The 27,179-nt window shown below is 31.2% G+C and overlaps 4 protein-coding genes across 11 annotated transcripts; 2 read left to right on the forward strand and 2 right to left on the reverse strand.

Moving 5' to 3' along the window:
- The first annotated feature begins 686 nt into the window (after window positions 1-686).
- On the forward strand, window positions 687-3,352 carry LOC139811219 (zinc finger C4H2 domain-containing protein). Of its 3 annotated transcripts, none has more exons than XM_071775349.1 (5): window positions 687-1,169; window positions 1,261-1,432; window positions 1,517-1,698; window positions 1,835-2,044; window positions 2,142-3,352. In XM_071775349.1, exons 1-5 carry the CDS (start codon window positions 1,111-1,113, stop codon window positions 2,269-2,271), a joined length of 753 nt encoding a protein of 250 aa, XP_071631450.1. In that variant the 5' UTR covers window positions 687-1,110; the 3' UTR covers window positions 2,272-3,352. The 3 variants fall into 3 exon arrangements, with proteins under 3 accessions (XP_071631450.1, XP_071631448.1, XP_071631449.1); XM_071775347.1 differs by having other exon boundaries at window positions 695-1,169; window positions 1,820-2,044; XM_071775348.1 differs by having other exon boundaries at window positions 708-1,169; window positions 1,820-2,035.
- Window positions 3,353-3,403: 51 nt separating this feature from the next.
- Window positions 3,404-9,761, reverse strand: Cln7 (CLN7/MFS domain-containing 8). The gene is made up of 10 exons (XM_071775342.1): window positions 9,303-9,761; window positions 7,783-7,924; window positions 7,394-7,541; window positions 7,053-7,296; window positions 6,874-6,962; window positions 6,448-6,667; window positions 6,145-6,244; window positions 5,728-5,862; window positions 5,466-5,575; window positions 3,404-5,352 (listed from the first exon to the last, which is right to left on the reverse strand). The coding sequence occupies exons 2-10, from the start codon at window positions 7,812-7,814 to the stop codon at window positions 4,892-4,894; spliced, it is 1,539 nt and encodes a 512-aa protein (XP_071631443.1). The 5' UTR covers window positions 7,815-7,924; window positions 9,303-9,761; the 3' UTR covers window positions 3,404-4,891.
- A 2,251-nt stretch (window positions 9,762-12,012) lies between these two features.
- On the forward strand, window positions 12,013-24,963 carry LOC139811054 (uncharacterized). Of its 6 annotated transcripts, XM_071775082.1 has the most exons (13): window positions 12,016-12,348; window positions 13,464-13,572; window positions 13,658-13,782; window positions 14,889-15,218; window positions 15,293-15,372; window positions 15,974-16,132; window positions 16,796-16,858; window positions 18,136-18,404; window positions 18,462-18,672; window positions 19,173-19,293; window positions 19,427-19,517; window positions 19,821-20,056; window positions 20,315-24,963. In XM_071775082.1, exons 1-12 carry the CDS (start codon window positions 12,196-12,198, stop codon window positions 20,042-20,044), a joined length of 1,935 nt encoding a protein of 644 aa, XP_071631183.1. In that variant the 5' UTR covers window positions 12,016-12,195; the 3' UTR covers window positions 20,045-20,056; window positions 20,315-24,963. The 6 variants fall into 6 exon arrangements, 5 of the variants coding, with proteins under 5 accessions (XP_071631183.1, XP_071631181.1, XP_071631182.1 ...); XM_071775080.1 differs by having other exon boundaries at window positions 12,023-12,348; window positions 18,136-18,672; window positions 21,543-24,963; XM_071775081.1 differs by having other exon boundaries at window positions 12,023-12,348; window positions 18,136-18,657.
- Window positions 24,031-26,598, reverse strand: LOC139811057 (uncharacterized). The gene is made up of 2 exons (XM_071775085.1): window positions 26,318-26,598; window positions 24,031-25,784 (listed from the first exon to the last, which is right to left on the reverse strand). Exons 1-2 carry the CDS (start codon window positions 26,532-26,534, stop codon window positions 25,615-25,617), a joined length of 387 nt encoding a protein of 128 aa, XP_071631186.1. The 5' UTR covers window positions 26,535-26,598; the 3' UTR covers window positions 24,031-25,614.
- Between the last annotated feature and the right edge of the window lie 581 nt (window positions 26,599-27,179).

A 27,179-nucleotide genomic window follows, 5' to 3' on the forward strand; every position in this document is an offset into this window, starting at 1 on the left:
CAACCTTCATTCGACAGGCTTGAAATTACGCGACGTCGGCGTCGAAAGCTATATATAATGGTCATTTCATCAGAGCGGAGCATTGAGAAAGAAAGCTAGGTGACATACGTCACCTCGCTCTATTCCAGGGTTAAATAGGGATCAATGGTGCATTATTCCATGTCTCTCGCGTTTGTGCTAAATGCGGTCGTTCGATTTTTAAAGTGAGGCAACGCGATCCTCGCGATCGCGACAATTCGAACCGCGTCGATTTCTACCAATGCAGATTAACTTTAATCTCGGTTTAATTGATTTTTTACCTTTTTCTAGTTCTATGAAAAAATTAGAAAAAGATAAAATAATAAGGTAAGTTAAACCGAGATTAAAGTTATCTGCTTTATATCTATTTCTACCAATGCAGATCAACTTTAATCTCGGTTTAATTGATTTCTTATCTTTTTCTAGTTTTAAGAATTAGAAAAAGATAATAAGTTAAACAGAGATTAAAGTTAATCTAAAATACCCATTTTGTGCGCTCTACAAAATTTGTACTCGTCAGATTTCAAGATCGCGATGACGTACACGTCGCGCGTTTTGCCAGCACGTGTCGCATTTCGTATATGTATTTCATTTACACGCGCGCGTAGTCGCGTACTCCGATTTTTCATATCGTCGAGGAAAAAAAATCATCGCAATTGAATCGGAGCGCCGCCCGTCGAGATTGCGAGCCGCAGCATCCCAGATGGCGCGTCGCGTTCTTCTCGTTGGACAGATTTCAAGTTCGCTATCTCACGCGGGGAGATGAAAGGAAATAAAAGACCGATTGATGAACCGAGCTACTCCGCTACCCCGCTCTGTCCGCCGTGCTGTCGCGACGCTGTCCGATAAGGACTCACTGTCAACTCTATCAAGCAGCCTCGCCGAAGCCTCGTCGCGGAGTCGCTCGATCGTGCGCAACACCCGTCCCGTGAAACGCGTTTTTCTCTCGCTAATCGCACCGAGATACTGCCGATAGTGCCGATACCGAATATGCAGTAGACGAACTCGCGAGTCGAAGGGAGAAACGCTGCTGAATTATTCCGCGGAGCTCGTGGTAATCGAATAAGTAACGGGGATTAATTAACCTCCGACATGTCGGCGTCCGAAACGGCGGTGATTTTCGCGAAGCTGGAGGCTTTGAAAGACATTAGGTATATGGGAATGCGATATCCTCTCACATATGTTCTCTCGTATGTTGTGTGAGAAATTTATTTGACGTTTCTTTCCTTTGTACTCGCGCAGGTCGAAGACCCTTCAATTGGAGAAGCTGAAACAGAGGATATTGCAAGAGGTGGAGCAGACCGAGCAAGAGGAGAAATGTTTATTAGAATACAAGCAAGAAATGGACCTGCTGATGCAGGAGAAAATGGCACACGTCGAGGAATTGCGTCAGATACACGCGGACATCAATGCGGTGAATTTATATTGCTTGGTTTTTTTGCTTCTGATAGGATAGAATTGTATGGAATTGTTAATAATAAGGCTCATACTCTATCAGATGGAATCAGTGATCAAGCAAGCGGAGGAAGCGCGTAACAGGGCGAGGGAAACTGCGAAATTGATTCACAACAATGATTATCAACCGTTGAAACACGACATTGACCGTATGCGCAGGGAATTTTTGGGTTTGGAGAGGCTACCGGAGTTATACGAGACCGAGTCGGATCTTATCTCTCCTGAGTGAGTATCTTGATTATCACGAAGCTGTTGAAAATCAGCTGCGAGAGAAGCGCATTTAATACCAGCCGATAAGTGGAGAATGACATTACAGACTGAGCTGAGTTAAACTTTTATTGTGTAGACGGTTTGTTCATAGCTACTTTGAACGTCCGATGCAAAAGGCGGAGTGGAGAGTAGAGGTACGAGGTGATGACTTGTTACCGCCGCTCGGGCTGCACCATCCTGGCCATCCAGGTGGTTCCACGCCTTTCCTAGCTCCGCAACCGCTTCAGGGGCCAAGCAAACCAGAGCCCAGACCGTTACCGCCAGCCCCAGGGCCGCCCGCTCCAACATTCAGGTACCACTGGTATATCTCGTCCCCTTATTACATTCTTCATGTAAAATTGAAAACATTATTTGTTATCGATTCTGTAATTAAAAAAAGTATTTCCATCGCTTTACAGGCAACAACCGCCGCCTATGAAGTCTTGCCTCTCGTGCCATCAACAAATTCACAGAAATGCACCAATTTGCCCGCTCTGCAAAGCAAAATCGCGTTCGCGTAATCCTAAAAAACCAAAGAAGAAAGATTAATTGTAATTGTAATTATAAGGTTATTTGTATGAATAATCCGCATTTCTATAATTCAACTTAAGGAGAGATATGTATTAATCAGTTTTGTAATCCATAGTAGCCATGCACTCTTATCGTATCATTAGCATTTGTAAGTGATAGCACAGCATTTATGAGAATCTATGTGTTTATATAATGTGTCAAATTTTTGACAGCTTTTTTTAGAGTTGAAGGTTTTATTGTATTCATGTTACGAGATAAGAAGAAATGTAAGTTATATAAGAAGAAATGTAAGAAATGATAGTCAAATAATTTCTACTACAATAGAGAAATAAAAATAAAAATTTAGTATTTGACAACCAGTCTGATTCATCTTTGTCGTATCAAGTTTTAAGAATTTTATATAGTGCATTCAGCTTTTATTGTTAAGATAAAACAGAAAAGAAATAGCGTCTATAAAGAAGGGCAATATAAATTATTTATTATAACTTTATATTTGTTTTATTTCATTTTCGTTTTATTTTCATTAGTTATAAAATGTAGTAATATAAATACCACGTACATTTTTATTTGCAATTAAGTATATTTAAGATATTTATCTATTATACAAGTATTAGAAAAATATGCCTATGCATATATATATGTAGGCAACACTCCACAAATACGTAAATGAAATAATTTTTTCGGCTTTACTATTTCTCAAGAAATATTAGTCCTTTAATTTTATATACTTGTCATGTGATGAATACAATCATAATTGCATTAAAATCAGATATTAGCATTGCCGCTTTTGCAATGTTCAAAGTCTTTTGACAATCCATATATTTTGTTCTTAACGGTCGGGAGCAAAAAACATTTTTCAAAACTATAAAACATTAATTCCATATCTCAAGTAGCCAGAAAATAGATGCGTGAACAGATAAATAATGTAAATGTTAATTTTTTGCACAAATTTTTGGTATATTGCCTATATATTATCTCGAAATATTGCATTTTATAAAATATGACTCGTTGCTTTACTTTCTAATTTAATTGCACTTAGAAAATATATATAGTTTATATTATTTGTATGTCAATTATATTATAAAATTTATATATTGTATTTTATTTGAGTTTTTTGACACCTATTCACCACGATTACGATATATATTTAATTATGGCTTTCTAATTTTGGTTGTGAGAAAATTATTTTTATCACAATTTTTTACTTTACTGTCTTTTGAAATAGTCATAAAAAATTAAGTAGTAAATTAGCAAGTAGTAATATCTATGTTCTATGTGCTTATGTGTAATATCAACTATTCATTTCTTAATTAATGTAAAACAATTTTATGAAATTTTAGTTAGGTCAGTCTTTGCTCTTTAAGCTACACGAAAAAATAAAAAGCTGACTGTACCCTTTTACACTCTTGCATTGATTTATGTTGCATTTACGTATTATATTTATGTAAGCAACTAATAAAGTGCGCAATTCACAAATATTACAATAATCTAATGAACATTCCAACATTTAAATGTATCTTGAGCGAAAATAGTTATTAGCATGCTAATAACAAAATGAAAAAATTTCAAATTTTTAAAAAAGAATTAATTAACAAGTCTTAGATAATCTTATAGTACATAATTAAATTTTATATCGCATAATATTTGCTATGGTTTAACGCATTTGTATATATAATATTATTTTCCCAGTTTAGGAAAGATAATAACGCTCTTATATGCTATTCTATTATAAATTTGTACATTACTCAAATTCTTAGACATATTTATAGCATTTATAGTTAATTTAATCTTTAAGCAATGATAAACGCAACTTTAAAATTTATAAAAGAGCAATATTTGTATATAAAAATATACACAAAATATGGATTATTAAAGAAATTTACTTCTTGTGCAATTTTCTAACATTTTGCAATTAATAAAAGTGCTTGTAGAACTGGAGTTCAATGTGTATCAAACTCACGGTTTGTACAAGAGTATTTATCTATATCCACACACATACTATTTCCCCTAAATATTAATAAAAATTTCTAAACACTAAATCAATAACTGTGCAATATTTCGGAGTTATAACTTCTCTTTAAGCAAAAATACTGGAAGAACAATTCATGAATTTCACTTTGCATTATTTATGGCAAGTCTTTGTCTTTCATAATCCAAGTCTTACACATTAATATTTAACATCATATTATAATGAATATAACATTGGTCATTTCGAATTTATATAAAAAAATATAATAAAATTTCAACAAATTATATTACTAGAAAGTTTTGAGCATTTCTGAGCAAAAGAATGTTTTCTCAATTATCTCAATCATTGTTATATATTTAGAACTATTCTGAGAAAGGCATTCGTTTCATTCTTAATCATATTTAGCGCAGAGTAACTTTCTATAAAATATCTATACATTTTAAGAATGTAATAGTAATCTGTATACACTCATAAAAAATATATAGATTAATTTGCATTGTTGCCTTAATAATATTTGTTGATATTTATGTACAATTTATTACGACAATTGCATATTGCACAAAAAGATAAACTTTCCTCGCCAACACACAACTTTCATTATCACAATTACGATGTGATATTCCGTTAAACTATACAGCTTCACGTGATGTTTGAGTATATTATCAGCTCTTAAATGGAATTTCGATATGTAACTAATGGAATTTCGATATCTTTTCCTTGACTGTTCGGCGCTTCATTGTTTTTCTTTAGCTCGCTTGGCGCGATCAAACGCTTATTTACGACTTGTAACCACAACATGGAAATAATTAGCATTACGCCAGTGATACCAAAAGTGTGATATGTTCCTAAGCGAGTATAAATGAAACCTACAAATACCGGACCTAAAACACGAGACGCACAACCCGCACCTGTCAATAAACCCATCCATACGCCTTGCGGACGTGGACCGAGAATTTTACTAAATATAGTTTGCATCAGAGTAACTCCTAGAGGATAACCTATGGCTGTAAAACCGTAACCAATAAGAAATTGAGTAATTGTGATTTGTGGTGTATATAGGCACCATTCCTGATTAATGGGGCATCCTACGATTTCTGTACCATTGGCATCTTCCGTAATATTATTATATGCTACAAGATATTGAAGCACTTTCATTACAAAATTATTATATAATATGCATAAACAAAACTATGTGCTAAATGTAAAAAATATACAAATATTGATTTATTTAGCAGATACTTACGTCCAAAATCTGCAATTATAGGAGGATCTGGACCCCATGGGATACATAGTACTCGTCCAATCACCATAAAGAAGAATCCACCCCATAACATTACTTTACGTTCCGCAAATCTATAAAAAAAGATTGCAAAATATATTTTATTTGATAGCATACATAGTGAAAAATACTTTACAGTTACAAATATTTTAGAAGCAATAAAATAAAATAATTTTTGTACAAGTATTGATTGTGTTGAAGAGATTAAGATTTCATTATTAATTACCTCTGACAAAGTGGTCCAATCATTGTAAATGTAATACAGGATATCACAGCTCCGACGCTCATTAGTATTCCCATATAATACAGTGCTTCTTTTTTAGTCCAAGCAAACTGATCCATGGTAAGAGAAGTAGCAAGACTATATAAAAAAGTATATATATATATATATATATGTCAATTAAAACCTTTTATTTGGCAAACCAAGATTTCAGTCAATGGTCTTAATTTTAACATTTTGCAGTAAATGTTAAATTTACTTTTAAAAGCAAATTCTTAATTTTATTTTTATTAAAAAAATGCTATCATTGTTTTCCAGTCATTTCATTTAATTACAATTTTGATTTAAGTTCGATTTTATTTAATTATATTGAGTCAATCTAATCCTTTATCCTTATAAATATTAGAAAATGAATGCACTTACGTCTCAAGAAGAACAAAATTAAAAACTAAAACAAAGAATGCACAAATTAAAGTCCATGTAGCCAAATAGTCTGGTTTTATAGCTTTCCACGTTTCTTTTTCTGCAAATGCAATAAATTCTGTTGTAAACAAAATCCGATAAAGAATCGGCAATAAAATCATGAAAAATGTTTAGAGAAAGGTATTTTTAATATAAAAATAGAGTAAAATTAACTCATTATGATTAATCTTCACATATTAATATAATGCTTTAAATTATATCAAATTTAAAGAAAAAGTATAATTACATGAATTTATTACATACCTGTAGCTTTTCCCTCATTACGCATAGCTTCTTTTATGGCAATTTTATGTTCCTTAAAGTTCCATGGTAATAAAAAGATTAAATTAAAAATTCCCATTATTACGTTAATCCAACCAGCTGCTGTATACATGTTTAAAGGAAGCATCATAAATGTTACACCATGGTCTCCAAGAGGTGTTACAGCAGCCTGCAGTCCAGGACCCACTACAAAACCTAGGACCTACAAAATATATTGCTTCTTTATCACATGATATTAATTACTGTCTGTATAAAAGTACATAAACTTTAGTACAACTGTATTAATTTATTTCAAATTAATGACATAAAAGATTATAGTTTTTTTTATATACTATATCAATTTTTATCTATATATGTATATATAATTTATACAGTTTAATATAAAAATATACAGTGACAAAAAATTACCTGTGCTAAGGATACCATAGAAACTGCATGTGTGCGTTCTGAAAGTTTTGTTGCTGCAGATAGATAAGATCTTGCTACGGCAATATTAGCTGCAAGAAATGAAACATGCAATTAATTCAAAAACAAAATATCTTAAATATATAAATGTTAATATAATATAAAAATGGGAAAAAACCTACCAGAACTAACACCAACAAAGAATCTGGCAACAAGCATGTAATTCTTTTTATCGCCAGGTATTATTTCAAGAATACTGTAAGCAGCTGATGAGACAGTAAACAATGCTAAAGTCACTAAAAGTGGCAATCTTACTGATCCTCTTTTATTGCCCCACCAACCTACCAGAGGTGAAAACAACATTTGTCCAAGTGGATTAGCTGCCACCACGTAACCCATAAATTCTTTTCCTGCTGTAGGATCCAACTAAAATACATATATGTATTTAAGTATATACAATTGTAGTTTTTATAACCACTCTCTCTCTCTCTCATTACATATATTGCCCATGTGTACTACATACCTTGCCTAAATATGGCCAAACCCCAGTAAGTATAATACTGAAGCCAAGAGACATCAAGAACATAGTAAAATAAATCATGTAAACGCTCCTCCATCGTTCTTTTCTTTCAAGCTCAGTCTCTAAGTCGTCAATAGGAAGTTCAGTTTGCCTAAAAAAATTCAATATTTTATGTAAACATATACATATGCATTTGTAAAATGCATTAAATAATTTATTTTTAAAAGCATTGTGAGTACCTCAAAATAAATATCTAGCTAATAAAATTATTGAATTAAAATTAATTGCCTTTTTAAATTACATAATTAGCAATATTTTACAATGAACAATACTTTATTTGTAAGAATATCTCTAATAATAATCAGTATAATAAAAATTTAAATATAATTTACCTTCTGATAAAAAATTTCTTACAACGATCCATTAAAAAATTGTTTTGTACTATCTTCTTCTACATTTAAAAGACTGGAAGTTTGTTGTAAAGGTACAAATTTCAATACCTTTACAAAGCATCAGCACACACAAAACACCAACCTGTAAATAAAAAGAAATGTGTAATTAAGCTTTTACTATATTAAAATTGTATTACACACACATAGTTCTACTTAATAAAATACTAAGGTATATTTAAACATCTGTAATTTATATTAAGTGGTGATTAATAGAAGAATAATAATGTATATAATAATAATTATAAAACATCAGGGAGAAGATATAATATAATATAGGTAATAAAATACCATAATTTATATATCTTAAAAAAATAGAAACTTTTCTTTCTACATAAATAGCTAAATAAAAAATTAGTGAAAAAGCGTTTTTTAAATTATATAATTACTAGAAAGAACCAAACAGAAAACTCCTTGTTTTAATATTGATGCTAACAGAACTTGAGATATGTAGTGTAGCATCTCTATTGACGGGAGACATTACAGTGTCTCTTGATAAGAGATAACCAAGACTGCTGATAGATTAAGCTTTCAGAATACAGACAGCTCTTTAACGAGGTAAAGGAAACATATGTATGTATAAATAATTCTATAGGATATAAACTAATTGTGAAATATATCATTAATTATAAAAAATTAAAATAAAATTAAAAATTAAAACATTTTACACTACATTAATGAAATTTATTTAAAAGTCGGTAAGTAAGTAAAAATAATTAACAACTTTGCAGTTTATTTCAAATATCATTTCATTAAGAGTTTGATTTAAACTTTTTATAGCAAGCTATTGTCCAATAGCTTTTCAATTCTAACACACAGATAAATATTTTTAACATTACGATTTTTTTAATACACATATTTTTAATTTAATACATTTTTATGTAATTTACATTTTAATAAAATAATTTTTATCACATTTTTTATTTTGAAGAAGTTACATATAAATAAAGTGATCTTGATCTTCCACATAGATATTAGTTCTGCATAAATCATTTTATGCAAATTAAAACTGCTAAGTAAATTTACATATCATTACAAGTAGGAACAAGACAAAGCCACAATTAAGCCAGGATAATTATATACTCGATATTATATATGTATTATGTATTATATATATACACTTAAAATAATATTCTCATAAAAGATAATACAAATTGTGCTAGAATTTACATAACCCATAATAAAAGAATGCAATCACACAAAGAAAACGTGTAATTTTACTAATAAAAACATTAAGAAAGAACTAGAATAACTAGATAATATGGAGCATAGATTTAGAAAATAAATTATTAACCGAAGATTCAACGATAAATAACGATAATAACATGGAAACATAATGATAATCCACAAGAAAAACACACAAAGAACATTTGAAAATCTACATTTAAATATTTTGTTAACAATTTGGGATGCGTGTCTCACAAATATCGCATTATCATTGTATTCTAATTCTATTTACTTACAAAATTGTTCTTTAGTCTTTGTTCTAACATATGTATTTTATCTATTAATAGTCACGGATATTGCTGGCATTTCAAGCACTTATGTCGCTGTATGTCATACCCTTCACCGTCGTCCCGTCTACGTTAGAGATTCTGGTTCTAACGAACCTCGCGTATTTGCCGAGGCGATCTTCTGTCAAAAAAACCTCGACTTCTTCTTTTCTCCCTTTCTCTCTCTCTCTCTCTCTCTCTCTTTCTCTCTCTCTCTCTCTCTCTCTCTCTCTCTCTCTCTCTCTTTCACGTGGCACTGTTTTTCTCGGCCGTGCTCAGCCAATGAGCCGCGAATTACGCTCTTTCATTATTCAATTTAGCCCGACGTGACGATAAGCGGTTTGCTGACTCGACAAAATAAAAGAAAACACGTGCGGCATTCAACAGCTGATTTTGAGGGATCTAGATTTCGTTCCGTATGAATCGATTCGAGGACGAATCGAGAGGCTGCACGCGCACCTCGTTTCCTCGTCGTTTCTCGTTCCCATCTAGAAAGCGATACCTCCGCGACTCTCGTCCACGCGAGTGCACCGAACTGCACTCACGTGCGACTTGCGAGGCAACCATCATTTTTGTCGAACGTAAAAAAATACGTCTCGACGCCACGGTTATTCATCTACGAAATGCTTATGGGTAACTCGAATGGAATATAAAAACCAATTCGCGACGATTAGAGACTGATTCTTTAATTGCCGTTTCATTGACGCTTGCCTTTCCTATAATTCTTTTCCGACGAGCTTTTATTCCCGAATCCCGCATGAAATGCAGAAAGAATAAAAAAAGCGTAAAGTATATGGCTGCGTTCAGCAGACACAACTGTTGAGTTCGTCTTATCAACACTCCGCGTTGATTGGTTGGCTCTAAAAGTAAAAGCCAATCACGTTCGACTGCTACTGAGCGGCTTGGTCTGCTGAACGCGCCCATTGGCTACACCGGAGGTGCAGCTTGTTGACACGCTCGCGGCAAGAAAGATTAGACATCTCGTGTTTCGATGAGTTTTGGAACACAACGGAATTTAAAAAACCGTGAATCACGGACCTGCGCGACGGCGAACGCTTTTCCGTCAGCTGACGAGGAACAACATCGGGCATTTAACTGAAATAAAAAAAGATAACAGCTGTAACCTTATCTGCGTTCCAAAATATATCGGCAGCGCGTTATGAAAGCAGTTTCAAAATTTATCACAGAGCACTGTGAGATAATAGGTCTCTTTGAATTCTTTACAGCCTGAACCTCTTATATTTTTCATCTTTTCTCCTTTTCTTTCCAGCATCTATTGTACGCTTATGATCTCGTTTTAAATGCAAAAATTGCAGCTTCGGAGAACGGGCTCAAAATTCTTGAATTAATTCGCAAAAGAAATATATGCGCAAATTCTGCTCTTACAGAAAAGCAAGTCGATTGACTATCGCATGGCTTTTAGCCAATCAACTTGTAAATTTTTCATAAGAATGGAATTTGCGCACACGTTTTAAGCCCCTTGCACAATGTTAGGCAACAGGCAATAGAAACAGGAAATAACAAAAAAATCGTTAATTACAACCTAAAAAATTCGAATGCTATGATTGGTTGGCAACAAACAATAGGCACAGAATTTCCAACGTGACGGAAACTGTGTCTATTGCCTGTGTCACTTTATTCTACATTTATAAATGATTTCTGATTTCTATTCCCTGTTCCTATTGCCTATTGCCTAGCATTGTGCAAGGGGCTTATCTCTTGCGAGTAATGACTCTTGCCCACAGGACACAGGACACAGGACGCGGAAACGCTTGCCGCGGAAGCGTCGCGGTAGCCAATAAACTTTTGGTTCTTACGGAAAAGCGACACGTTGATTGGCTACCGCGTCGCTTCTTGCCGCGCGGCAAGCGTTTCCGCGTTCTGTGTGCAGAAGCCATTACAAATGTTGACACTTTGTACATACGTTCTATAATTTTCATCTTCTTTCAAGATAAGCATCGAGGCCCTATTCTCGAATCGTTTTCATGAAACCCGCATGCAAAATTCAATGCTTTTCAAATAGAAAGTCGCATACGAAAATCATTAGGGCAGGCTCGAGAATACGGTCCCAGGTAAGGGCTGGTTTATAATAGCCGTAACCGTTGATTTAAGCCGTAATCTTTAAGAAATTGACCAATCACAGTCGAATGTGAGAAGAATAATCGACTGTGATTGGTCAATTTCTTAAAGATTACGGCTTAAATCAACGGTTACGGCTATTATAAACCAGCCCTAACTGCGTAGATCCGTTTGAATGGGTCTTCGTTCATTATTCTTCGACCGCAAGAAGAATAATAGATTGTGATTGGTCAATTTCTTACGACTCCGACTTCCGACATCCATTGTAGACCGGGCCTTAATGCGGGGTCTACAATGCGAGTCGCAAAGTCGTGAGTCGCAAGAATTGACCAATCACAATCGAATTTGAGGAGAATAATCGACTGTGATTGGTCAATTCTTGCGACTCACGACTTTGCGACTCCCATTGTAGACCCCGCATAACTTTCAGAGCTTTTCGGATTGGCTGAAATCAGGTGAAAAGGGAGGTAGCGCGAATCAAATTCGATTACACCACCTTGCGTTGTCTGTTTGCGCTCATGATCGACGTGTTAAAGCTCCGTTTGTCGTCATTTGTCGTCCGAATCGTCGTATCGCGACGCAGAGTGATGAGAACGGCGAATAACCCCAGCTGCCCGGCGGCCAATAGAAAGATACTCCCTCCATCTGCACCCCACTCCACTCGGCGTGTGCGATTACTGCGTTTGTGCAGCAGAACAACATCGTCACAGCGGTCAGCCGTCAGCCATTACCATTAATATTTTCGCTGTTGAAGAGGAAAGTTCCTTACCATCAACACGGAGACATGCACGAGGTATTAGTTCAAGGATCAGGCTTGACGCGAGACGACGAGATGCACAAGACTTCAGAATTGAGTTCGAGCGTGCCAGCGTTCCTTGCCAAGCTTTGGAAGATGGTCGAGGACCCAAAAACCAACAACCTTATTTCGTGGTCATCCGTGAGTACACTCTTATTTACCTGTGCCTGTGTCTGCGCCTGTGTCTGTGCCTGTGCCTGTGCGTTCGCGAGAATCCGGACCGAATTACCTGGCGTAAAATCGCGTGTGATAACGCGGATCGTAGTTTCCGCGTTTCGCTCGTCCGCGAGGCGAGCGGCAGTAACCGCTTTGAAAACCATTGCGTCAACAACCACCGCGTCGACAACCATTGCATTGATTACAGTTGCGTTGACAAACAATCACATCGAATGTGTACCACCGGAGCGACAACGACCCCACCGGTCGTGCTTGTTTTCCGACAATTTTGCTTCCGTTGCACTTCGCTTAACACGTTAACTGCTAATAATAGCTCGTATTTGGCGATTACGGCGATGTCTGTGTTGACTAATGAATATTTACTCACAGCGCTGACCAAAGCTCTGGGGATGTGAAAAAAAGTTTATTATTTTTGAATATTATATTTTGGGTTTTGAATAATTTAACATGCATAACTCAAATTGGCGTCGAGGTCTCTTTTTCTAAATATATATAGCTTGGCAGTCAACATGTTAAACTATTAACGCGCAATTTTTATTAATTCCTGCTGATTGTCGCTTGATTGTTTCGATATTACATTACTTCTATCGAAAATTTCTAATCTCCGTGACTTTTTCTTGGAGAAAATTTCAATACAATCTAACATACAATTAGGTACGATAGATTCAGTCTACGTGTTGTAAGTGGAACTTCCTTGTGAGGACCACTAGACTTATTGTCATTATTAATATGTAATTACGATATGATAAATTAAAAAAAATATTAGCTTAAGAATTAACCATGTGTTAGTTATGATTTATTGTACAACGCCATCACCTGGTGATGTCATGTGCTGATGCCATGTGCTTTAAAGCTAACGAATTGAGACACAAAGAAATCTAAGCTTGGAGGCAGCAATAAATGAATTGCAGCTTTTAGTATAATCTGTTGAAATATATGATAGCATACAATATGTACAACGTCCTCTAATTGAAATTGGGCTACGATGCGATATTTCGAGATTGTGTTGAATAATACGTACTTTGATACATAATTTGATACAGGAAAATCTAACGTGCAATTTAACATGTTTTTTTTAGAATGGAAGAAGTTTCTTCATTAGAAATCAAGCAAAGTTTACGTCGGAATTGTTACCACACTATTACAAACATAATAATATGGCCAGTTTTATACGACAGTTGAATATGTGTAAGTTTAAATTTTTTAATATAGATAATACAACAAAATAACAGACAATGAAAAACATTTACTAATATTCCTTCTTACATGTTAGATGGATTTCACAAGAAGGTATCTGTAGAACTGGGTGGCCTAAAATGTGATAAAGATGAAATAGAGTTTGCACATCAGTACTTCTGCAAAGAGCATCCTTATTTACTGGAGCATATTAAAAGAAAAGTGAGTATATTAAGACATGTTTTATGATGTAATAATTTTGTTATTTTTTGAAGATCTAAAGATCGAAATTAATTTAGAAAGATTTCAAAGGTATACAATATAAAAAATTTTCTATATTTAGTGATCTCTATTTTGAGAAAACTAAACAAAAACATTATCAAACTTATACACTATAGTAATAAATTCAATATATATGCTTCTATGCAGGCAGGTTAGAAAATATGGTACAACCGGGAAAGAGATAATTTTACGGCTCAAAATAAATCGAAATGATAGAATAAATTTTTTTTTAATAAGGCATTGTTTTTAAGAAAAAAATTTTGAAAGTTAATCAGTTGAGTTTTGTGGTCTTCACACAGATGTTCTGTGTATGTGTTATTTACTATCAGAACTAATTCAATCAGTTGACTTTTAAGATAGATGAGTGAATTTGTATGAGACGAAGATAATTTTATTTCTTAAACATTTGTTTTATTTTATTGAGATATTGTTGACAATGTTGGCCATTTTGTCGTATTTCATAATACAACAAAGTTCTATTTTGTTCTTTTAATTCTTTCATTACGTCCACTGTCAGTCAAGTGCACGTATATTTGATTAAGTTTCAAAGTTTCTTTTTTTTCTCGAAAATAAGTTCTTATTCGATAAAAATTCCATCATTTCAACTTATTTTGAGCCATAAAATTTTCCTCTTTCCAGTATTATGTTTTTCGGCTCACTTTGTATATTATAATAGATGCTTTCCATTTATATCAAAACTCAGATAAATCTCACTTCTGTCTTTCTTCAACATTCATGTTAAAGAAAGACAGAAGTAAGATTTATCTGAGCTTTGATGTAAATGGAAAGCACCTAATATAATGTAATGTGAAATAATTTATAATTCTTGAAATATATAAGAATTTTTCTTCTTATTGTCAAATTTTTTTAAAAAAGCAAAATTGGAAGTATTTTCCAAAAAATCTTGAATAAAATTTACAAAAAATAGAAGTTTAAATGCAAATCTAAATTATAAAGATTAAACGTTGCGTTAACATTTTATTATTTAATGATAAATACCTATATTTTATTACAGTAATCACAAAATTATATCTATTTTTTATTAGGTTGCATCTAACAAAAATCAAGATGGAGCACATCCTGCTATCAAACCAGAACTAGTGAGCAAGATGATAGCTGAAGTAAGAAACATGAAGGGTCGTCAAGAAAATATGGATTCTACAATAAATGAAATGAAACTCGAAAATGCAACATTGTGGAGAGAATTAGCGTTGTTGAGACAAAAACATATAAAACAGCAACAGATTATTAACAAACTAATTCAGTTTCTTGTTACTCTTGTACAACCATCCAGAAGTGGTCTATCTGTTAAGAGACGATATCCATTAATGATAAATGACTCAGGTCGTTCACATAAACAAAGCAAATTGTCCAAGGTGATATATGATTGTTGCATCACTTACGTTTATTTTTGCATTAATTGCTATAATAGTAAATATTTATTTCGTAGTCACAAGAATGTCCTATAGGACCAGTAATTCATGAAGTAATTGATACATCAGACGTGGATTCTGACTACATTGCTGCTGAGTAAGTGAATAAATTTTACATATATTGCTTATTTTAAAGATAGCTATTCAAATTTTGCAAATTTTTTTCTGTATAATACATAAATTATTTCAACTTGGAGGTACATATTTAACTCCTTGATTTTCATGACGGAAATATCCGTACATTAAACAAAAGAACTTATATCAGAGCAATTAAAATAAGATATTATATTTTTATGTTTTTGAGGCCGTTAATTCAAATTTAAAATAAAAATTCAAGAATTTCAAAGGGTTTTTGAAGCCGCTGCTTCTGTTTTTAAAATTAAAATTTGTTAATTTAAAAATGATAATTTCAAATTTGAAATAGCTGCTTCAAGAAACCTTCAATACATTATGCCAAATCAAACAAGTTTTTGGATCTTTGGTTTGCAATTTGTAACTTTGAAATTTTGACCTGAGATTTAGATTCAGTGATTCAAAAAGTCCCCAGAAAGTATTCTTTTTATAATTTTATTAATTCTTGTTAAAAACATTTTTGGCCCACAAGTATTTTTTTGTTTAAATAGCCAAGGAGTTAAAAAGATAAGATGCTTACGCTTGTTACATAAATACATTGATATTTTAATAATTATTTATTCTAGGTTGCTAGAAAATGAAACTCCAACTGTTAAAAGTCCAGAAGAACATATTGATATACCGACAGATGCTGAAGATATAGAAACTGTTCAATTACATAAAAATTTTGCTAAGAATCCTAAGATTGAGATAAAGAAGAAACGTGTTTGCAAGGGTAAAAAGAAGTAAGTTTGATTTATATTTTTTTTTGTATTATGTTTTTAGTATATACGTATTTATAGATTTAAATTTTATAGTATATTCTTCCAGAAATATATATCATATATACTGTATGTATATACGTATATAAGATTATTTCTAGAAGAATATACGACATATAAAACAAATATTAACTCATAATGGAACATTATAATATATACAATGTATATACTTGCAAAAGGTAGATATATAACGTTATTCTTTATGAAATTTGAAAAAATGTCAGGATACATGAAGTATTCCGATATGATTATGCTATAAACTGAAAAAAGTAAAATTTATTGCAAATTTTACTTGAGTTTAATTACTAACTATTAAGATTTTTATTAAGGAAAATTGTCTTTAAATGTTCTAAGAAAAATTTAGTTTGCGAAAAGAAAGAGTCATACTAAATAAATTGTAGTATTCAATACCAAGCAGAGAGATGTGATATACATCATAAGATTTATTATAACGATAAAATCTCTAAAACAGACAAATATTCCATAAAATCCAAGTTACTATAATTTGTTTAAGCTAAAATGTTTACTTAATGACCAATTACATTAGAATTCAATAGGATTTAGTAATATTATTTAAATGTTAAAACCTCTTCTACATTATATTCATACAAACTTAAATATTACTAGGAGGAAAAACAAGGTTCCTATCAGAATTTTGATTCCATCAACGGAAAACGGAGAAAAGCCAAGGTTAACTTAATTTTTGTCTTGTTATCATTTGGTATTGGTGTTCTAAGATTTGCCTGTAGCTATTTTGTTATATTAGAGTATCTATGTATGAATATATGCTATTTTTTTGCATGGATCAGATTAATGTGATTGTATTGTATAGGAATATAATTAAATTTTTTTTATAATAAGGGAGGATGCTAAAGTTTCTCTATCTTATAATGTAAAATACTATTAAACGCTCCAGGAATCTAGAAAATGTTTAATAATTATGTGAGAGGAAATACATTTTTTAAATTTTACGTTATTTTCTGCAGAGAACGGATTAATTTCTCAAAATCTTTAATAAGCGTTTGTTGTCTCTCCTTGATTGCTTCTTTCACGTTGTAGCTGGATATTCATATATTTTTACTATGCTACTTGTAAGATGTTTAATATGAATTTTTATTTCTCAATTTATGTAATTTTAATGAAATATTAATTAGATTTGCACATTATATATAGTACTTATAAACCATTTCGAATTAAATTAGACACATTTATATGTGTTTATATGATTTTTTTTTCCTTAATGTATCTACCACTATCTATAATAACCAATATCTATAATATATTTTGTATATTTATATATTATATAATAGATAATGGTAAATTATCTATGATGGGTAATTTATAGTACAGATCAATAAAGTAAAGTAAATCTGAAATGAATGAAGTCTGTAATAGATAATAGATAATTTACTATCAAGTTACACTATTGATCTTTCTTCTTGAATGTTCCTGCTTGATGAAATTATACTCTTTAGGAGCTTTCCAACAAGCGACACAAGTTGATACAAACGTTGTTCTATCTTTCTTTTTTGACAGTAAATAATAAAGACAAAACGACACTTGTATGGATTTGTGTTGCTTGCTGGAAATTTTCTTTTATATATTTATAGAAAATATATTGTTTTCCATGTTTTGAAAGAGAAAAATAAGGTAAAAAGAGACATAACGTTTTTCTGTTATAAGAAAAAAATTTGTTATTTGTATATTTCTGTATAATATTGATATCTTTATTTGATAGCTATAGTACTACAATAATCTATTGTTGACTGATGTAATAGATTGCATGAATTTCTTACCTCTTATGTTGCTTTGGAACATACTATTTTTCTCATGTTTTCACTATTCTGTTGAAATATAAGAATATATTTAAATATGTAATAATTTGTATAGACAAAGAGAATTTAAGGCTGATCGTGAGCGTTGTAAAATGAAAATGATGGTTGGTATCAATTTATATTTGTTTATAGGGAAGAAGTGCATATGCTTGAAATATCCGACGAAGACGAGCCTGTAACTTTTGTGAAAAATGAGTCTATTGGTTCTAAACCGATACCTATGGCGACTGTGCGCAGCTCTAAGCTCGCAGCGATGGCAGCGAACATTAAATCTCCAGAAGCTGACAATGAAACTGATATGGATAATCCCGTTGAACTGGAGCATAATATGGAAGCTTTAGCCAACGATGCGTCGATGAAGCTAGATGATATCCTAATTGTCCCGGAAATACTCGATGATAGTAATATTCAAAATTATATTGGGAGTACAGAAGACGATAACAGCAATTCTAATAAAGTAAATGAGAGACTCAATCAAATAGGTGGCGGAAGAAGTGTTTTAGTGACAAGTAACAATGAGCAATGCAATGAAAATAGAATGGTAAAATCGCCACAAACAGAAAATAACAGCTATGATAGGGCAAGCCCGAGTTCATCAAGAGATTTATCGGTGAGCCGTGTAAATCCTTCTGGAAAAACTGATGATAATTACAGGTTAGAAGAATCGATGTAAGTCCATTATAGACCATACGTAATATAAGTATTTACTAACAATAATTTCCGCTTAATTTTATAGTGGAAATTATTAATGAAAAAGAGGGGTATTTTTTTATATTTTATAGATACAAACTTTTTTATAATATAGATAAATCTATTTTATATTCCTTTTCCACAGTTTCATTATAATAATCCAGTTTTAACATGATTAATTTATAATAATCTAATTTTTAGATTGTTTTCTTTTTAGAACAGTTATTTATGTTGTATACAATACTCATTAATCTCTACAATATTTATGAATACGATAAAATATAAAGAATATCACATTTCTCTTTTTTTGTGAATCTTATATTACTTGTATCTTATTGTTTGAATAATTATTTTCCAGGTTTTTATCTAATGGAAGCACTGCTTTACATCTAACGTTTTACTTATGTTTTGTATCTAATGTTTTTTATTTAAGTAATAAATAAATATATTTAAATTTTTCATTAATAATTTATGTATAGGGAAGAAATGTACAATCATGTGGAACATACACAGAATAATCTGAAACAGATACACAGTGACTTGAGTGATATGTTGCGTAATGAAAAAACTTGCAGCATTGATGCTAATACTCTTCTTGAGGTGAATATAATGTTAAAACATTTTTTACATATTAGAAAAAAAAAGAAAATTTTTTGCAAGAATAATAAATTGTTTATAGAGAAAAGTACATTTATTAAAAATTTTAATATTGATATTTTTTCTCTTTTCATAGTTGTTGAGTGCACAGGATCCAACGGGGTTTGGATTATCAACTAATCCAGAATTGAATCTAGATTGTGGGAAAGAGGATGATGATCATATAAGTAAGTTTTTACATAATTTATAAATTTTCCATTGAGCCAATTTGGAAAAAAGCTTGCAAATATGACAAAATAAGCTCTAAAGAAATTTATATATACTATATTTAATATACACATATTTTTTTTATATATGTATATACATATATACGTTTTTAAATATTTAATTTATTAAATATACATAGAGGAAAAAGATAATTTTTTATATTTGTTTATTCCATTATAAATGTTATTATGAAACTAATGCTTTAATTATATAAAATTAATGAAATAAAGTAAAAGATAATTAATAATTTTAATTATACACAGTTCCAGATTCTGTCAATGAATCTACGGGTTCACTTATGGCATATAATCCCTCAACCTGCAACCTATTTGATTTTGATGAGGAGATGCTCTTGGGAAATACATCTTTATCAAATCCACCAGAATTACAGATGAACAATCTCTATACTTCAGATATAGATATAGGGGATACGAAGGTTTCACTTCTTGATGCTCTAGTAACAAATAATATGAATGCAAAATCATAAACATTAAATATGGTAAGAGTTTCTCTCTTATTTCTAATATATTTTTAGAACTTTTTTCTTTCTCTATTTTTTCAAAGTTTAACCATATAAATTCAATGTATATTATGTTTACTACGTTTACTATGATAATCAATATATCATACAACTAAAATTATTGTCTCAAATTTTAGAAATAGATTAAAAATTTAGAAATTAGATTAAAAAATTAATTATAAAAAAATACATTATTTTTACAAAAAGGTGTTTGCTTAAAGATAGATTATTTTACAGGTTGATCACTGTTGCATCCAATTTTTTGGTTTTAGTAGATTTTATTTTGAGTGGATAAGCACAAGCGATATCTTTAATCAACAGAACTACTAAAATTAAAAAGAATACAAATCTCAATATATTCCATAATTACTAAGATTCTGTAAATTTCAACATATAATGATAGATATTTTTAAGTGTCTTTATAAGCGCTTAGCATGTAAAATCTATTGAGTTTGCATTAGAAAACAAGATCTTATTGAAATTAATAATTTCTGTTTAACATTTAATAATATAACAAAAGTTATATTATTTCCATTATAAGTTTCTATTAATATGAATTAGTAATATTCCTGTTTATAATTAAATAAGAAAGTAATGCAACTGTAATGTAATGCAACTGTAAATATTCTCATTATGCATATGTTTATTTTATCATAATAAAATCAAAATAATAAACGTATTGATGAAATTAGTAAAATTTCTGTTTGAACCATAACAAATGGTTCGTAAATGTTTTAAGTTTCAATTATACTTTGCATTGTGCATTATAGCTTTAAAAAATTTTTTTAATGAGCTGATTATAATAATTTTTTATTTGAGTATAATAGTTTCAAGAGATTCAAGTAATTAGAATTTTCCAATATTGATGCATATAAGCAAACTTCAGGTCAACAGTGCATGTTATGGTTGTATAACTTATAATACTTATATTACAAATATATCACAGTTTACAAAAACTTACGAAAAATTGAAATAACTGTGTAAGAAACAAGTTTTTACGATATATTACAGATAAATACTTTGCGTATGTATGTGTACAATAAAAAAATTAAATGAAAGAAAAGCTATAGAATATAAGTACATTATTTTAAATTTTGTATCAATGCGCTTTATTTTGATACATATAATTTTCGAAATAAGAATAGCTGTTTATTTTACAATTTTTATTATATAATTTGCTTAAAATATTTCATGCAGGATCTTTATGCAAATAGCATTAAACTTTCCATAACATTTTAAATTCAATATGTTCATGCAAAACCTTTATACAATTAACATAAGATTTTCTATATCATTCTATATAATATATTATATTACATATTTTATTTACACAAAAAACTTAATAAACTTTTGAAAATTAAGTCAAAGTAATATATAATTTCCTTTTAAGTATAATATTCTGTTTTTTTCTTATATATTTTTTTATTCATGGTATAACTTATGTATAAATGTATCTTTCTTTTAGTTTTTTGATGGAAACGATTCTGGATTCTTGATTACTTAGAAAAAAAATGATAATATGAAGAATGAGATATAAAATGCACTGTTACAATCTCTTCGGCATTTACTATCAGACTCAAAGTAAGAATATTATTTCTATGCGACAACACAACGGAAGTTACTTAGGTTGCGAAATAAAATACACAATATACAGACAAAAATAAAAAAGGAGCAACCTTGATATTGCTAAGAATTACATAATGAGATACTTAGTTACCCAAAATTTTTCAAATTAACAAACGTGAGATTTTGAAATCTTCTGTTCTTACTTTGTATGTACTAGGTATGTGCAAAAGTTCTTGCGGTTTATTTGAGGGCCAACTTAATGCAATGTATTTGCTGCTATCTCCAACTTTACTCCGACCTGCTCGATACAGTTAAAATAATTTCTTCATATTCGTAAGTTCTATGCTATCGCAATCATACAGTATCAACTGAAACATGTAGTAAAACACATTGAACAGTGATTCATGGATAAATTCATACATAAATAATTAATACAATACAATATACAATATAGTATACGAGGTGTTGCCATTGAAAAAGATTTTTTGTCATCATTTTGTCTTTTACATGACTAATCTTTAAACTATCGATTTCCAACACGAAAGTGTTGGAATCAGAACTGTCAACTTCTTTACTTATTGCATTATTGCCATATACACATTACATATTCTACGATGTGTTATAGCCACAGTATGTCTTAGATCAAATTCAAAAAGTAAACAATGCCTAACATGTAATTTGTCAACTTCCATATTTTATTTAGCAAAAAATCTTTTTCGAACTTCTCTTTATTTTATAGTATACTCCTTGTTTATTATTAAAATTATTGTAAAGATGACGCTACATGAATGGACAGTAGGATTAATAAAGTTGGCCCTCAAAATAAACCGCAAGAATTTTCACACATATTTGATAATCGTAAAAGATTTTCTTTCTGAAAAAGATATAAACTTTGTAAAAACACAAATGGAGAGATAGAACGATGTAGTGTCTTTCTGTATCCTATATAAAAAAGAATACAAGTTTGCGTTAGATTGATCAACGTGTGTGTATGTGAAAAAAAGTTGTTTTTGTTTATAAAAACATAAACAGTGATAGTGCAAGTTAAGGTTTCAGTGTTTTCTGTACAATAGAAATAACTATATTTTAAAATTTTCGAGCGGAGAATATTTAAAAATGTGATTTTTTTTTACATATTTTATGGTTAAAATCTTAATGTGTATTTTGGATGCAAAAATGCCTTTGAAATGTCTTTTCACCTATCACCATAAATTTATGAAAACTTTAAATTAAATTAAAACTGTTTACAATTTAGAATACTCTGATGTATGTCTCATAAATATATAAGGATCGGTACGAAAGTAATGCCTCCTAACTTTTTTCTCAGATAATTTTATTTCTGAAACTATACATAAAGTAATGTATAATCTTTATTGTGTACACATCTTTCCACAATCTTCATTTTTCTTCTTATTTTTCAAATGTCCATTTTTTTATGCACTTGCCATCTGTGAGTCAGACGTTGCACACCAGGGGCCTTGTTTTCAAAAAATGTCGCATACGATATGTAATGATGTCATTAAAAAAATAACACTTGGCAAGTGTGCTATTGGTTGTAAATAATGGTATTCATAACGTATCGCGTGCAATATTTTTCGGCGAGAATAAAACTTCAGTGCGGTAAAAGTCCTTGCTTTGAATCTTGAGGATTTGATCAATACTTTTCTTCAACTTTGATTACCATCTCTTCGACCTATTTAAGGATACACTTTATGAACTCCATTTTCCAGATGACGAAGAAAACCTTCAAGAGTCAAAAAGCAAAGACTTTTACCGCATTGATATACAGCGTCTGGCTTACAGATGGCAATAATGCATAGAAAAAGAACATTACTTCATGTAAAAATCATAGTTCTAGAAATACAATTTTCTGAGAAAAAAATTAGGAGACATTGTATATATCGTACCGACCTTCGTATAAATGTCTCATATATGTGAAGAATAAATTATTTGATATATAATATAATGTGATTATATGTGAATAATATAATCATTTTATATTATATAATATAATGCGATTATATTATTGTTATATATATTACATATAGAATTATGTATACAGCATATAACATGATAACATAATGTAATATAAAACAACAATAATATAACATACTGCTGGCAGCTAATGTAAGAAAATTATTTGTAAAAGAAAACATTCTGGTCGTATAAAAACAGTCATTTGGATATCTCGGAATAAGGGACTAGCGTGTAATTGATTTAAACACTGAAATCTTATTCTTGAACCTTTTTACTAATAAGTTAATAATCTTTTAAATGTTTTTCTGTACAACAGTGTGTTAAATGTCCAATAAGAATATACTAAGTTACTTGGCCCCTCAAACGCTGTATGATAAACTGGTTGTTTGATATGTATGTTGTTTGATATATATATATATATATATATTGATTATATGTATGTAATTACTGTTTTACTATCATTTACATTTATTCAGTGCATTTGCAACAGACGATTAAAACTATATAAGTATACATTAAAAATTTAACTATATGTTACAATACCTTCATTATGTTTCATTTTGATTTAGAGATAAGTCGCTTTTTTAAATTTTCTATTTACAAAAGAAAAATTCAGCCATATTATTTTGAAATCATAAAATCTGTTATATAATTCCACATAATTGTACAATCAAGAGAACAATTTTCTCAATAAAGGCTTAAACCTTAGTCTGACATTTAAGATAACGTTTTGAAAGGGTATAAATTCATTTCAAGCAAATCTAATATGATGAATCCTCAATATGTGTCAATTCATTTATTTAATAATGATAATTATAAAATAATTGTTCAGACTGTTCAGAGGTCGTTTGCCATGCCGAATATTCCCATTTGACTGAATGTATATGTTATATAGTTGTGATACGGCACTGTTCAATCACAGATTGTATTTTCAAAAATTAATGAAAAATGTAAGTGAAGAAATTGAAAACTTTGAAAACTACTTGCGCTTGATGATGATAAATCACTATCGATTGCACTTAATGTGTACATATTGTAATAAAGAACAATGGTACTGTTTAAAAATAACTAGGGGCCAGACAGCTAGACTATCGAGATATAACTACACACATCAAAACTACTTAAATATTTAATGTAACACAGAATTCCTGCATGTAGATCTATGAAACACGTTGTTTATATTAGTTTACTGATTTGTACACCTAACACATTAATAGCAGTTCTTTACTATTAAGTACAGGATAACTATAGCTGAAATTAGCAGATTAAAAATACTTTTACTACCATCGACAGTTATATTAAATCTGTTTGTTTATATGCAAAATAAAGTTTACAAAACTGTTCATATGCATTTATCGTTTGTTTGGATATTTCTTTCCCGTTTAGCGTATTATATAAACTATCGCAGAATAATTCTTAAGTTATATACGAAGATGATCGCATTATAGGTCTTCGTTATATCTTCTAATCATTTTACTCATGGTTAGAAACATATTTTTCTCTCAATGCGTTTCATATTTATTTTTAAAGATATATTTTGTACTTTATTCCTACTAACTCTTAACATCTATACATATTGCAATGTATATATAGAAACATTAGAAAAATATTGTGTATCGCTATTCTCTTCGAATAAAATATTTATTAGAATTTAGTAAAAAAATAATGTATTTCATGTGTAACACAAGAACGTTTGAAAATTACAGTTTAATTAACATCGATATATGTAGTATAAATAAAAATGCATTAATATTTGCAAACAGGTATACATACATATGTATATACATAATTATATGATAAATTAACTCTATTTTATTTTTCTTATTACCAGGAATGCTATCAATCATTGACAAAATAAGTTCCGAATCGATCCGAAATATAAATGTCCTTCATTCTTACGGATGAAACAACTTGTTCACAAGATCGGCGGAAATAATACTTGGATATCTTCGGACAACAACAAATTATACGGTTTTCTAAGTACAAAGTGATCATCACTTTGATTGTTGCCCTTCAACTTGCAGCGATTCCTGAAACTGTTTTCTAGCTTCACGATTAGATTGCAGCAATTCGGTCAGCTGTGCGTGTATATCGTCGTTCTTCCTTTCCAAATGATCCAGAGCGGTCTGCAGATGATCCAACTCGTCCTCCAACGCCTTCATACCTGTACACAACATACTTGCAGTCATCCCACTGTACGTTACGCTGCTACAACACAATTGAATTTGTCTTGAGTAATATGTGGGAATTCATAGATTTTAAATTCTAAATTCGCGCGTTTGAGATCCAGTCCTAGAACGATATTCATATTTACCAGTCCTAGTTTTCTTCCCATGTTAAAATTTAAAATGTACCTCGTTTAACGTTGATTCACTTAAAGTAATGACTTCGCAGAAGGCGTACCTAACGTTAAACGAGGTATTACTAAAATACATGTCTCTTCTCTTCCGTTTAGCTTCAAAAAGCATCTCCACAATGGTATCAATTATTGATATCTAGCTAATAAAAACAAGACACAAACAATTCAAGTACATGTCCTAAAAATTATTTATATTTATGCATATATTTATGCACTTGGGTACACATCAACAATGTGCGACAAAATACTTCATAGTCGTACAGCGCGTGCCAGTGTTTGAACTGTCAAGACTCGCTCGAAAAGATTTAGAATATAGTGAAGAATATACGTTTATTTACCAACATATACATCCGCCTCGGGATAGACATCATCCTCGAGATACTCGGAAATGTCATCGGAGTGTTCCTCGTCCACGGCATAGTTCATCTCCTCGTCGACGTCGTCGTCGTGGTCAGTTTCCTCGGTCGGCGCCGTTTCTTCCACGTTCCCTTCCTTTTTTACCTCGTCCGGAATCGGATACTCGTCTCTGACCATACTTTCTTCTTCCACCTGCATCTGACCTGAGAGAAGTAGTCGTAATCAGCTGACTTGGCAGCGTGTAGCGTCACGCACAAGTATACGTAATATGTATATACGTCCGCACATATATATATGTGTCGTCACGTGGCAAAAACGTTCCGCGCGTTCCACGACGGAAGATTAGACGGGTTACCGACATACCGACCGGCGATCGATACATAAATTTTAAACGGTTCGACTTTGATCGCGACAGGCGACAGATGTCGCGTATTGCGATGAGTAGATGAGTTGCGGAACGCCGGCGCGGCGGATCGCGGAGAATCCCAATTCGAATCGCTCAGTATTTTTTGGTATTTTTTCGCAATTGTACGTTATTCACAAGAATCACAAGCGATCGCCGATTTACAAGTATCGAGCTTGGAAATCGAGTGCCGCCCAAGAAGAAGAAGAAGAAGAAGAAGAAGAAGACTTGAAGGTAAATATCTTGCGCGCGAAAGGGTATCGCGAATTTCTCTCACGAAGCATCAATTCGTTGTAACGCCATTAATTTGATATCGCGTTTAGGTATTACACGCCGACCGTGATTTCGCAATGCCGGCCCGGAGAATCGATCGAACCCAGAGAACATTGAGACAGCTTTTATGAAATTGCAAAGACGTCTTTTATATGTGCGTGTTGTCT

The sequence above is a fragment of the Temnothorax longispinosus genome, chromosome 4 (assembly GCF_030848805.1).
Source record: "Temnothorax longispinosus isolate EJ_2023e chromosome 4, Tlon_JGU_v1, whole genome shotgun sequence".
Classification (NCBI taxonomy): Eukaryota; Metazoa; Arthropoda; class Insecta; order Hymenoptera; family Formicidae; genus Temnothorax; species Temnothorax longispinosus.